Genomic DNA, 13,300 nt, shown 5'->3' with positions numbered 1-13,300 from the left:
AGAAGTATGATACTGTGCAATACCAGATAACAAGGGCGATTATTTTTGACATTGAAAATAAGTTTACAAAGTTTACAAAGTCAAAATCTTTTTGCAACCTGCATTTCGTTTGTATCATAGATGTTTGCAGTGTCAGTGACATTGAACATTTTACATCTTCTAGCCTACTTTATAGGCCTACCATTGTAAAACAAATAGGTGTTATGTAAAGTCACTCAATCAATTGTACAATAACGCGTAATGTAACTACTGGAATTCTTCATAGACCCAGATTTTGTTAAAATGGAAGTTTGTTCAGGTTAAAATTTGTCATTTTTTAGGTCAAAACGTATTTTCAGGCCAAGCTACTTAGCAAGGACAGACAGTGCCAACGGCAAAATCAAGTTTTTTGCCGTCAAAGAATGTCAAAATTTTCATTTTTTAGTGTCAAATCTTATGTTTTATAGGTAAAAAAAAAATCATTGTAGCACCTACATCCTGCCAAAGTAGGATAACAGACAATTCTAGTTGTCTAATTTGAGCGAAAAGCCAGTAATGTAATGTAATTATAATCTAATTTGTGAAATCTTTCCGAGAGAGACCCATCAGGGGCAATCGTCAGCAATTCTCTAACTAGTTGCTGACTGTTCCTTATCAATGATAGAATTACCCACTGCAAATACAATTTTTCAAATTTCCAAAATTTTTTACTCGGACAACTTGGCTTCTACTGGCCGGTATTGAGCCAAATATCTTTTCAAAAATCTAACAGTTTCAGGGTAAAAGTCAGTAAATTTGACGGTTTCATGGAGAAAGTCAGGATATGTAGAATTTATTTTTATAATAAAAATCTAAAATTCTATACTTTTATAGCCAAGCCGAATTAGATGTGAAGCGTATTTTAGTAAACTTAACAATGTTATCTAGTAGCCAGTAAAATTCTAAAAAGTTATTTTTCAACAATCCTGTAGCTGACGAGTGTCGGCTGAAAATATTCGAACTCATTTCAATATGAAATGTAGTCAGCAATTCGAGAAGAATAAAAATAACTCACAAAGTTCGGAATTCTTTCAATTTCTCCATCATCTCATCGATTTCATCACACAGCTGAATGATGTCATCACGTTCTTTCCCAGCCGTGAGACCTTGCGCTATGCGACGTCCTGATTTGGTGACCGTGTCCACATGCTCGGCACCTTCTGACGGTTTTGCAGAAGAGTTGGCAAGCCATTCCTAGAGAGAATAGATAGAACTTTAAAAAAAAAAGCAACACACACAACATTTCAGAAACTCATTACCATTATCACTAGGGCTGGGCATCATGACTTGAGTCGAGTAGGTTAGTGAGAGACAATGTTTTTTCAAGTACTGAATATAAGGCCCATTTACACACGAATGTGGCTACTTCAAAAGTTTAAAGATGAATCTTCATGAGCAATGCAAAATGAGTAATACCAATACAAATATTGGCATTAAAAAAAAATTCAGCTATCTTTTTAGAGGTTATTTGGTATGACTGTCAAGACAACGTCATTGATACATATACTGATATGGAAGTGTTGCAAACTTAATAAAAAAGAACACTTTCTACTTTAAAATTAACGAGTGTAAAAAGTAAGTAGTTGTGCTCCAAAAACTGTACAGCAGTGGTTCTCAACCTTTCTGCCTTCGCAGGCCCCTTTTGGACCATCACAGACTTTTAGTTCAAATTTAGCCCAATTATCATGCAACCGTTATCTATCTAGTGCAAATATCAATTGTAGACTAGTGATAAAGAGTAACAAAATGCCCATTCTGGTAAATAACATCATAGCCTACTATTTATGCAGAAATCGGGATAACTTTTATTATTTATAAGCAAATTCTGTAGCTATTTTTTTGAAACATGCGGTCGTGTCTTGAAAACAGATTTCTCACAGGGGAAACTGTTTTTTTCAAACAGTTTTTTCCAAGACCCCAACTAAACATCTCTACAGCAATTTGGAAATTTAAATGAGTTTGCACAGTAGATTATTTTCATCTCAGACGACCATTCTGTTTATGAGAGTTGACAAGTTTTTGCAGTTATGAAGCGAAACTGTCTCATGATTTCTCTAATTTAAAAACATAAAAATTAGGTTATCAACCATTTTGCAAATTTAGACGTTTCGCGGATCCCCTGAAAATGCTTCGTGGACCCCCGGTGGAGAACCACAGCTCTACAGCATAAATGGACGTAGTCAAAAAACGTAACCACTCTAGACTAAATAGACTGGATAGGTAAAACATACTTGGGGTCTCTGAAACACTACAAGTACCGTACTTTGTTAATGACCCCGTCTGCTAGTCCATATGGATAGTGGAATATTTATTTGTAATGAATCAACCGCTCAAATGCAATCTAGTCCAACAATTGTTCCTACCTTAGCAGCAGGTATTGCTTTCACCATTCCCGAATGCGCCATAGAGAGCTGGTCGACGGCGTCGATAGCCCGGTCTGCGTCTTCAAACAATTTATCCAGCTCGGAATTGATTTCGGTAGCGATTTTTTTGGCTTCGGCACTGTTGCCTTTACCGCTGCACAAATACAAAAGTGGACGTTAAAAAATATGCAAGTCCAATGTACTTTCATATCATATCCAAAACAACATTAACATCACAAAGCAGGGCTCCCCGTGATGGACGAGCAGTAGCCTAATAGTTTTAGTTGCGTTCAATTAGTTAGCTCTAGTTAATTAGTTACTTCTAGTTCTGAATTTTGGCATTTTTAAAATGCAGTAAGTTGCAAAAGTGTGGCATAAGAAGACCAGTATTAACCTGGATCTCATATCCGATAGTTGATTGGTCATGCCGGTCAAACGAGCAGCTGACGTCACGACTTTATCGCCGTAATCACCGCCAGCCTGTGTACCGACTTCCTTTGCGGCATCCAACAGATCTCGAAGGGCCAATTCCCCGGGACCTCCTGAAACGGAAACAAATAATATTTGATGTGACTCTTCGAGTTATCGAACTTCATTATACAATTGCATACCATATACAGTCACGTTGGAATAAACCCGAATATTTTCGGCTAACACCAGTCAGGGGTAATCGTCAGCAACTAGATGGTAATTCAAAAGAACATTGTATATCGACAATCATATCACGTAACCCTAACCCAGGGGTGGCCGTAGGACAATAAAATCTGCGGCCGTCTATATTAGCTTGTGTTGGCCGCCATCAACATGCAATTTGAATATCCAAAACGGTGCCCACACTTTTTGCTTCGCGTGATTTAGGATGACTGGATTTTAATGCGGCAGTGTTGGTTTGGCATACAATGTTCTTTGGAAATATTGTCGAATAACGCCTCCACGAACCTATGAATATAGCTTACCAGCGGGCGCATTTGGGTTCGACAGCCAATTCTTGGCAGGCTGTAATTTCCTGGCCATTTTCTCTTTGGTTTGTTTCAATTGCAGAACGTTGAGCGGGTCTGCGTTAAGGTCGTCCGTGGATACCAGCTGCAGCAGTCTGCGAAATAAAAAACCACGTTTACCAACGGCAAAATAGCCGACCACGCAACAGACTTTGACAACTCAATAATTTCAGTTTTCTAATTAGAATAATTAGAGCGGAATGCCGGTAATCTAATTCTAATATAATTTGTGAAATGTTTCTATGCTCTCGTTTTAATTCCAATCTAATTTCTGGTTTCCCTGAAAATTCTACAGGAGAATTGTATAGTGCGAAACGAGTCAAGCTTGGTGTACAGACATTTGCCGTTATCGTGCTTATTAGAATGAACTCTGAGCCTGATTTTTTGTTGTGTTTGTATCGGATTCGGAATTTAATTCAATTTCTAAGTTTTCGAGAGTTCAGCAATTCTAATTCTAATATAGTTTGAAAAAATGTATTGCTATCATTCTAATCCGAATGTAATTTGGAAAAATACATATACGGTAAGTTTCTAATATAATTTGAAAAAAAAACGTATCCTAATTATGATCCTAATTTAGAAAATAATATCTAGCCATATAGTTCTCATTCTAATGTAATTTGGAAAAGATAAAAAATTCCTAGACGTTGAGCTCTGTAAAATAGCAATTTACCTGATGATCTCTGTTAGGCGATCAGATATTTGCGCAGTGTAATATTCCCTGTTGCCGATGGCAGCGTCCTGTGCCTTGCCAGGTTTGTCAGCGTTTTGAACGAAGGCCTTCAAGCCTGCAAAATAGAACTGGTGTCAGTATGGGTTTTTAAGGGCTGACCACAATGATTTGAGTATTCAAATATGAAGGGACTATCAATTCTAATGTTTCGATTCGAGGAGGGTAATATGTTTTATCGAGTACCGGTAGTGAAATTATGCGCTCCTTGCCATTGACAGTTCATTTATCAATGTAAATTATAGTTTTTTTGATAGTATTTTCCACTGTGGCAGCCTTGAGCCACAATTGGTCGTATCCAGCATACGAAACATGTAATACAAAGTAGTACAACAACACGTTAGTAGAAATGACATTTCTTTGAAATAGTGACCAACCCACAGCATTATCACAACTTTCACTGAAATAGGTATATTAAAAAAAACACAAATATTCTCTTTAATTGATGTAAAACTGGCATTATTTCCTTTGTGGTTGCATAAAAGGTACATATTTCAACTTTTCACATCCATACTGTTAAGGCGTAATATTGAGTAATACCGCACTCACATAATCGCTCGGCTCATAAATCGGGCTCAACTGTATCTTAGTGGTGAACTGTATCTTGGGTTTACAGGGACATCTGCTACATGAACGGAACGAAATGTAGATCTTACTGGAAATGAGTCCTGGAATGTAAGCTTTGATTTGGTCCATCTCCTCCGTCAGAGCTGTGACATGATTCTGATTGGTCAGATCTTTACATCTGTCTCCAACCATTCTGGCGAGACTCGTAGTTCCTGAAGTGAGTTATCATTGAATATCGACAGCACCCTATGGGGCACAAAGTTTGTACCTGGGGTCAGAGATTTCACGAAAACGACCAAGTCTTCCATGCCGGCTACGATAGACGAATTTTTGAGATAGTCCCGAATATTTCTGCATACTTTACAGATTCTCCGTACCTGTATTGAAAACATTCATCACCTATCACGATACTTTTGCAAAACACTGGGTTATCAAAATGCACGACTAAAACTAGCGCTACTCACTTTTATAAAGCTCAACTAACTATAAAACTCGACCTAACTTAATGAACACAACCAACCAGATTCAATTCGGAAGAAAGTAATGGATTTTTATGTTATCGAAATCGGATGGTCTTGACACATGAACATCAGTAAAAGTTCGAAATGGGAGGGGTTTCAACCTCGAAATCCATCCCCTGGCTACGCCACAGATAGCAGCAATGCCTCTAAGCTAGCAATGGCTGCAAGAATCATCACACAACAGAATGCCGGTATCACGATTCACGCCAAATGATGGCACATTTCTTCTAGTTGTTCGGCAAGTAATTGTTTTTAACTGCATAATTAAGACTAGAACTACTCACTTCAAAATACTCAACTAGAACCAAAATATCCCCATTTTAATAATTCACAACTAGAAGTAGAACTAGAACTACTAGAAAACAGTACCGACCCGTCATCCAACTTTAGATTATAGAAGTCTATCCATCACGGTTATTTACATTGCATCAGGATATTGAAAAATCAGAAACAGACATACCATTATTATGCGTTATGCCTACATAGGCTAGATGGCCAGAAACTAAGTAGGCCTACTTTTAGTTTGAAAGTATGAGTACGGTAGCCTATTTTGCTGCATATTTTCATCCTTCAAAGATTTCCTCATGTGCCATTGATTTTTAACGAATGTTTATTCGCACCTCTGCCTCATCAAACACCAAGAGTAAATCGGACGTTCCTTGGAGGATTCCACGAGATCCGGCGATAAGCTTTTTCCTGCCGTCCATGCCTTCGGGAGTCACGTCAGTGGTGGATCTCTGATTGTCTGCAGCAAGCAGTTTGGAGGCTTCCACCAGCATATCGGCTGATGTTTCGACCCTAATGAAAAAAACAGAGGTTGATATGCAATGTGGGGTTAGGATTGTGTGCTACATTATCAATTTAATATATTATATCTACACAATCCACACGCTAGGCTATACCACATCCTCCCAGCGCCGCTGTAATTTACTGGTCTGAAGAGACACAACCTCGCATAGAATACTTCATGCATCATCACAAGATTTTTCAGCATCCACTGTCACTAAGCAGCTCATATTATCAGAGGCTTGTTGGTATTAGTCACACGCGATTCATTAGCGAGTTGACTCGGTGTGATCAACTAAATCTTGATCAATACCTACCATCAAGTTATCAATAGCCTAGTTGCTGGTACCATCTTTGCTTTGCAACAAAACCAACTGCAACATTCTGCAGTTGCTAACTGGCGAGATAGGTCAGGTCAAGGATTACACAATTACATTACATATTTGCGATCAAATTACGAAGTTATTATTATTTTAAAAGGCTCGAAACTCTCTCATAAAGACCAGCATTTAATAGATCAGATAAAAGATGCATAAAGTACAGTCTGAGTCAGACTTGGACAACTAGATAATTCTAGTTGTCTAATTTCACTAAATTAGAGCGAAATGCCAGTAATCTAATTCTAATCTAATTTGTGAAATGCTTCCATGCTCTAATTCTAATTCTAATCTAATTTGTGAAATGTCCGTATTCTCTAATTCTAGTTCTAATCTAATTATTGTTTTCCTGAAAATGCCTCTTTGTCCGAGGCATATTGCACTATTGCAGTGAGTTAAAAAGAATATCCCGCTTGCGCAGGGAAATCCAGTGCCAAGCCGCCATCGCATTACTTACACCGTGCAGTCATAGTAAATATTATGACGAATATAGCCTGCTAGAGTAGCTTGTAGTCTGCGAACAGCATTCTAGTTTCTAAAACTTTACGTTAGTACATTGCCATTCTGACTAACATGGGCGATGCCCATGGATACCATAAAAGAAGTAATATTTTATTAAAGTATAGTAAAAATCGAGCCAAGCTTGGTGTACAGAAGTTAACCATTCTCATGTTTATGGGAATGCACTATTGTTGTTGTTTATTAAACAAAAATATGTGGCGCCTATCGCCTCACGGCCTTTTGCACCACGCACTGTGATTTGATGTGAAATGCATTTTGCTGTATTCATTTCCCATATACAATTTCATTCCATTTCCAAGTTTTTGCGAACTAAGTATAGCTCTAATTCTAATTCTAATTTAATCTGGAAAAGGCTTAGTAGCTCTAATTCTAATTCTAATCTAATTTGAAAAAGCTGTGTAGCTCTAATTCTAATTCTAATCTAATTTGGAAAAACTGTGCAGCTCTAATTCTAATTCTAATCTAGTTTGAAAAAAACTGTGGAGCTCTAATTCTAATTCCAATCTAATTCAGAAAAGCTGAAAATTTTCTAGTTGTCCAAGTCTGGTCTGAGTAACGATCTGTTGCAAAATATTGGTGCAAATCTCAACTCATTTTTAAGAAAGCAATGTTTATCCCCGTACTCAGAACAGACCCATCATTGTGACCCACAGATTAGATCCTATCCGAAAAAACAAATCAAAATGTTCCTAGATTGTTTGGAGAACGAGACATCCGACATTTGTTGATATTTAGGGTGAGGCTCAGGGTGAGGCTGGATTACAGTTGTCTTTAAATACTGCATTGATGTACATTGTACAAGTACATTCACATTCCACTGAACACACGCGGGGTAAAGTCTTGATGTCAAACCAGTCACAGTTGCCAAACACGTGTATATCTTAACCTGGGTTCTGTGAACCGCTTGGGGGTCAGCAGACTACTTTCGATGAGTCCATGAAAATTCAATGAAAAGTTTAGTGTACTTATTTCAAGGTCAACAAAATATTGTCACATTATGGATAATAGCACAATACCACTTAGAAATCGAAACGAATGCTGATGCTTAGTGGTTCATTATTTCCAGATATTATTGCTATATTGTTAAGTATGTCAATGTCTAACACGTTTCATGCGTAAAGGCAAACATCGCAGTGAAATTATGGTCAAGTTGCATATTTAATGGATCGAATCTGCGTAATTGGCACTGATAGCATAAAACGCACAATATGTACACATTCAGGTTGGTTACATTGCACAGTACTCTATTCCGATACCAAACCATACAAGAATTACCACATACAATTGAATATTTTACTCTGTAAAACTTGTTAAAATCATACAGGAATTCTTCAAGGGCTGAAAGACAATTATTATATTCTGACGAAAGTAGTCCACAAAACAGTCGGAAATTACAAGCGAAGAGCCTTTAGCTAGCCAGAAAACTTTTCTGTACGGTTCTGTTCTACAAGACAGACGCCATTGTACCAAGGTAAAAGCGATCAGGTAGAAACGGCCTTATAGGACTTCATTGTTGATTGTTAATGGATGGATGGACTTTGTTCCACCCATAATCACACTTCTTGTTTTAAAATGAAAGAAATAGCCCACTGTTCATTGTGTCATAACCTAATGGTAGGAATTGCGACCCTGCGTCGAAATTAACAGGAGTTTTTTATGTGCAATTTTTAATTTTGTTTCATTCCCCGAAGTATTTGGCCGAATAAAGTGGTTATATGAATTACACAGAGTCGACTGTTTGTCAATGCTGAACTAGACGTTAACTGCCTTTAACTTCCTTGACTCAAGTAAGTGTAATTGATTTCATTTTGCTTTATGATACAATAACATAACAGCACAAGATTGCAAATCCTTTATACAATGCACCATGAGCAGCAACGGAAGCAGAGTGAAGCCACAGAGACATGCTTAGAATAACACTCGCATTTAACAGTAGTTGAAAATAATAATATGGTTGGCTCTGTAAGATTTGCCTTACATAATAATCAAGTTATCATCCTGTATCAAGAAAGTCAATATAAAGAAAATACAGTGAAGTATATGTATTCTTTGAAGAGCTTCATGGAGGCATAAAATTTCCATGTACAATTGTATAGTATTTCGAAATAAAACAATATTTTCGGCTGACACTCGTCAGGGGTAGGTCAAATCATTTCTTGATATATTCTTTTGAAATCTTCATTAGTTGCTGACGATTACCAATGATGAGTGTCAACCGAAAATATTCCAGTTTATATCAATAGGCCTTTGAATATATTATTCAATTTACATCCTATGGTTTTAGTTGTATCATTCAACACGATGGGATACATGAGCAACACCACAGTGTTTCCATGTTTCTATGTGTAGTAAACAACACAGAGCATCATCACATAGTGTAGGCCTATGCCATAGCTATGATTAACAATAAGGAATCATTTATTTTGCAAAGTGCAACTGACATAGATTTCTTTGTGATTGCAAAAAGGTATATATTTGTACTCTCCAATTCACTTTTACTATGTATGACATCATAGTGATTGGCATTCGAGGTACTCAACTCCGTATCAAATCGGTCAGCTACTCGATTTTGCTCAGCCCTACATACACTTTCAAAGTATGCACAATGGCTATAAATTGGGGATAGTAGCATAACTTCAGACTGTACATTGCAAGGATAAAAAATTATTAAAATTTCACTTACTTCTGCAGAGCAGGGGGAGTATCCAGCTTAAGAATTTCATCTTTGGATGTTTGAATTTCTTGTTTCCCAACCTTAAAAAAAGTAATTTGCATTGTAGTCTGCATCAAAATGGTTCGTAACGACGTCAGGCAACAAAATTGGGCACAGATAAGTTTAGAAAAACACAATTCTCATGCGGAATATAATCTATTATAATTGTAATCTAATTACTGGTTTTCCTGAAAACGCTACAGGAGAGTTATACCGTATAAAGCGAGCAATGATCGGTGTATAGATATTTGCCATTCTCGGGCTTACAATCATTAACTCTGATTTAACATGAACGGAGCTTGATTTTTGCTGTATTCCTTTTGTGAAGTCAGTAACTTTAATCGTAATCTAATTGGGAAAATTGCGACTTGGTAGTGACATTAAAATATGGAAGAGGATCGGTATTAGGAAGTAATGAATTCGCCCATGTATGGACCACTGACTGAGCTAGGCCTGACTACTATAAGTTGTGCTTTGAATAGATCTGCTATTGGCAGACTTATTCTATTAATGTTGACGTAATAAGAATTGGTAATTGTATATCTCCAACACTATTTCGAAAACCAAAATAAGAGAAATCAGAACTATCGTTGCAAGTCAGTTAAAAGTTGCTCTGCGTCATTAAAAGGCTGACGCCAATGAAATGCGGTGGCCAGTGATCACACAGCCTTTAAAATTTACCGACTTACTCATAACTATTCAGTATGCCACCACTTATCTTGCTAAGGGAAAGTAATGAATGACTTCAATTTCAAGTTCATATCAAATCAGCTGTGACTCGATTTTGCCCATCCATAGTTATCGCATTATATTCTGACATCAATGCAGTATACGTATAAATGAACGGCACAACGTAATTTCCATTTCACAGTAGCCTAACATTAAAATCCGAACTCCAATGCTCTTTACCCAACAATGGAATTGGCTGTAACATCGAGGCCTTTTTAGGCTCAAATACTTGAATATTTATACAAGGAAGCTTTCTGTTAAGCGCAACATATTACCAAAAACAACCAGTCACCAGTCCGGCCTTTCCTAGTTTTGAATAAAATAAAAAAATATGCTAAAACGAAAACCAAGTCACTAAGATTCAATAATGTATACTACAGTTTCTTTCACATACAAACATATATGCACTGAATTAACCAACTATAGAGTGAAATTAATCTGAAAACACATGCCACGCACCATACCCAGTTCACATTTCCAAGACGAGGTAAATTACACTGCAAATAGCTATACAAAATAGTGTATGTATTTTTGGAAATAGATAAACCATCGAGTGCATTCTATAAATGAGGGTCAAGTGTGTGCGTGTTCCGAATTATCAAGAGATTTACTGATACCTATCATTGATTAACGCTATGCATGAAGTCTACGACGCGCAGGTCACCGTTTACAGCAGTATGTTTTGTTATGAATTGTTCAATATCTTAAATCCGCAGACGCTTTCCAAGCGGCCAAGCTGCGATTCGGATGAATGCAGCGCTGGCTTACGCGAAGAGAGGAACCTTGCACTGTGAAAGCGCTACCATATTTGGCAACCCGAGCGGAACAAATGGAAAAACGCCGTTACCTTAGCGCGACAAGCCAAAATCGGTCATTCCGCGAAGAGAAATGCTAATATCGTAAATCACCGCCATTTCTACCAAGCATCGATTGAATTATACAGTTATACATCGCGACTAATAAAGTTTCTCCGCGATAACTAGTCTGTCTAGCCTGATTTAGAAACGGCACATATTGGCTTATAATCCCGTTCGTGTCCGCGTTGATAACGATGCATTAATGATATACAGAAAGTACGTATTGATTAGTTAGCAGTATCTTAAAAAAGCCGATAAACCAACCTATCCTACATTGGGATCATTCACAGCTGACCTGAACGACGTATTCCGCGATTCGATTACAAAATGATGAAAATAAATGCAAACAAATCAATTTATAAGTGCACGTATATCATACCGCTACGAGATTGGAAACCGCAGTTTTCACAGTCAAAATCGGGGTGATGAGGTCCGGCATACGATTCCCATCTTTTCCTTGCTCGTGTATCAGTACCAAGGTGGAAACCTAACGAAATGATTGCGCTATTACTTCTAGCAGTCGCTGTAGGATTTTGTCAACATCACACTCACTTGCTCAGCTACAGGCTCGAGTATTTGTTGGATAGTTTTAGTATGAAACACCGGCATTATGTCGATATCGTCGCTAACAGTTCAACCGGCGAAATCTCAACACCACGTACTAATATAGACTTGCGCAATATGTATTGAACTTAGACTGCATCGATTCGTGGGTAACACTGTATACAAAAACATTCTGTAGCTAGTGAGCCTTCATCGCACCGGAATTCTCATGTCTGACACTCTGATATCTGTTTTTAGTGAACTGTGGATTGGTTATGAATGTTCAGCGCTCGTTGATGACTTGATGCAATTTCTAAAAACTTATAGGTCCGAATCGTTTCAGTTAACGATAGTAGCACTACACAGACAGGCTATACACTCAACCATGTATTTCAATGAGATATACTTCCGATCCACAAAACTGTGAGACGTATGCACTATGTAGCCATCGCTAAAACGAAATACAAATGATGTTATCCGACGGCTACGCGAGTAACTTGAATTCAGCGTTCAGTCTTCGCTCTCGATTCAAAGCGGCCGGTGACGTATTTTGCATGAGGGTGTGGCAACATCATGTCAGGTGTGACGCGGCTCCGCCCAATTTGAAAATATATATCACTAACTAGCGCCATCTTGCGGATACTACTGAAAGACCGATTTATTCGTTCATAGTATCAATCTGTTTCATCATCATCATTGGTTTATTAGCAATTTTATCAGTTCAATACACCACAAAAATGCGATACAATGAAAAGACAGGAAGATGTCGAAGCGACAAGGAGTAGTCTATGGAATCTGACACCCACCTTGGCCTAAGCGATGTAAAGAGGAGGCATGCACACTGAATGAAAGTAAAGAAGGTAGTATAGAAGAAGAATGCGACAAGAAATAGGGCGGCATGTCATGGGAAGCGAGATCGATAGGTCAGTCGTGGTCCGGTAATTTTGAGGATGGACTGTATTTATTTAGTAGTAATTGCTTGTATTTCGACTTGAATGGGGACATGCTCGTCGACTGTCGGATGGCCGGCGGGATACTGTTCCACAAATCAGGTCCGGCATATTTGATGGAGCGATGATCTTTTCGGTCGATCATATGATATTTGGACGACGTGGACGCGCGTGTGTTGTACTTGTGCGCTTTTGATTCCGAGGTAAAGAAGTCATTGAAATATTCGGGGCAACGACCGTTGCCGTTTCAGTTCATTAATAATTTCATCATTTCAAAACACCACAAGACTGCGAATGAAAAAATAGGAAGGTATCGAAACGATTTGTCGATGAAATAAGACGCCCTATCCGGGCAAGGCGATGTAAATAAGAGGTGTGCGCACTGGAAGGAGAGAAATAAAGGATAATTGCTAATAATACACCAATGATGACATGATAGTAGGGCTGGGCAAAATCGAGTAACTGAGTGATTCGATTCTGAATCACGAAATATACTTCGAGTCGAGTCGAGTAATCGAGTATCTCTGCTTATGACGTCATAAAAGAATGTAATACGTCAAAGTTCAAAAATGTACCGTTTGTGCCACCACAAAGAATATAATTCCAGTTATCAATCTCATAAAAGA

The 13,300-nt window shown here is 37.9% G+C and overlaps 1 protein-coding gene across 1 annotated transcript in view; it reads right to left on the bottom strand.

Moving 5' to 3' along the window:
* The window catches only part of LOC145459353 (vinculin-like), a 31,324-nt gene extending 19,432 nt beyond the window's left edge, over positions 1-11,892 (bottom strand). The window contains exons 1-11 of the mRNA XM_080338004.1: positions 11,734-11,892; positions 11,561-11,668; positions 9,566-9,636; positions 5,818-5,995; positions 4,945-5,053; positions 4,766-4,888; positions 4,053-4,167; positions 3,338-3,474; positions 2,776-2,923; positions 2,382-2,535; positions 1,034-1,212 (exon numbers count right to left, since the gene is read on the bottom strand). Of these exons, the coding sequence (XP_080194130.1) occupies positions 1,034-1,212; positions 2,382-2,535; positions 2,776-2,923; positions 3,338-3,474; positions 4,053-4,167; positions 4,766-4,888; positions 4,945-5,053; positions 5,818-5,995; positions 9,566-9,636; positions 11,561-11,668; positions 11,734-11,790 (1,379 nt within the window). The 5' untranslated portion in view covers positions 11,791-11,892. The remainder of the gene's footprint in view (positions 1-1,033; positions 1,213-2,381; positions 2,536-2,775; positions 2,924-3,337; positions 3,475-4,052; positions 4,168-4,765; positions 4,889-4,944; positions 5,054-5,817; positions 5,996-9,565; positions 9,637-11,560; positions 11,669-11,733) is intronic.
* Between the last annotated feature and the right edge of the window lie 1,408 nt (positions 11,893-13,300).

This window comes from Botryllus schlosseri, chromosome 16 (genome assembly GCF_051294905.1).
Source record: "Botryllus schlosseri isolate E-star chromosome 16, Bs_hap1, whole genome shotgun sequence".
In the NCBI taxonomy this organism is placed as follows: domain Eukaryota; kingdom Metazoa; phylum Chordata; class Ascidiacea; order Stolidobranchia; family Styelidae; genus Botryllus; species Botryllus schlosseri.
Note: the sequence above shows the minus strand (reverse complement) of the source record. Positions and strands in the feature narration are given on the sequence as shown.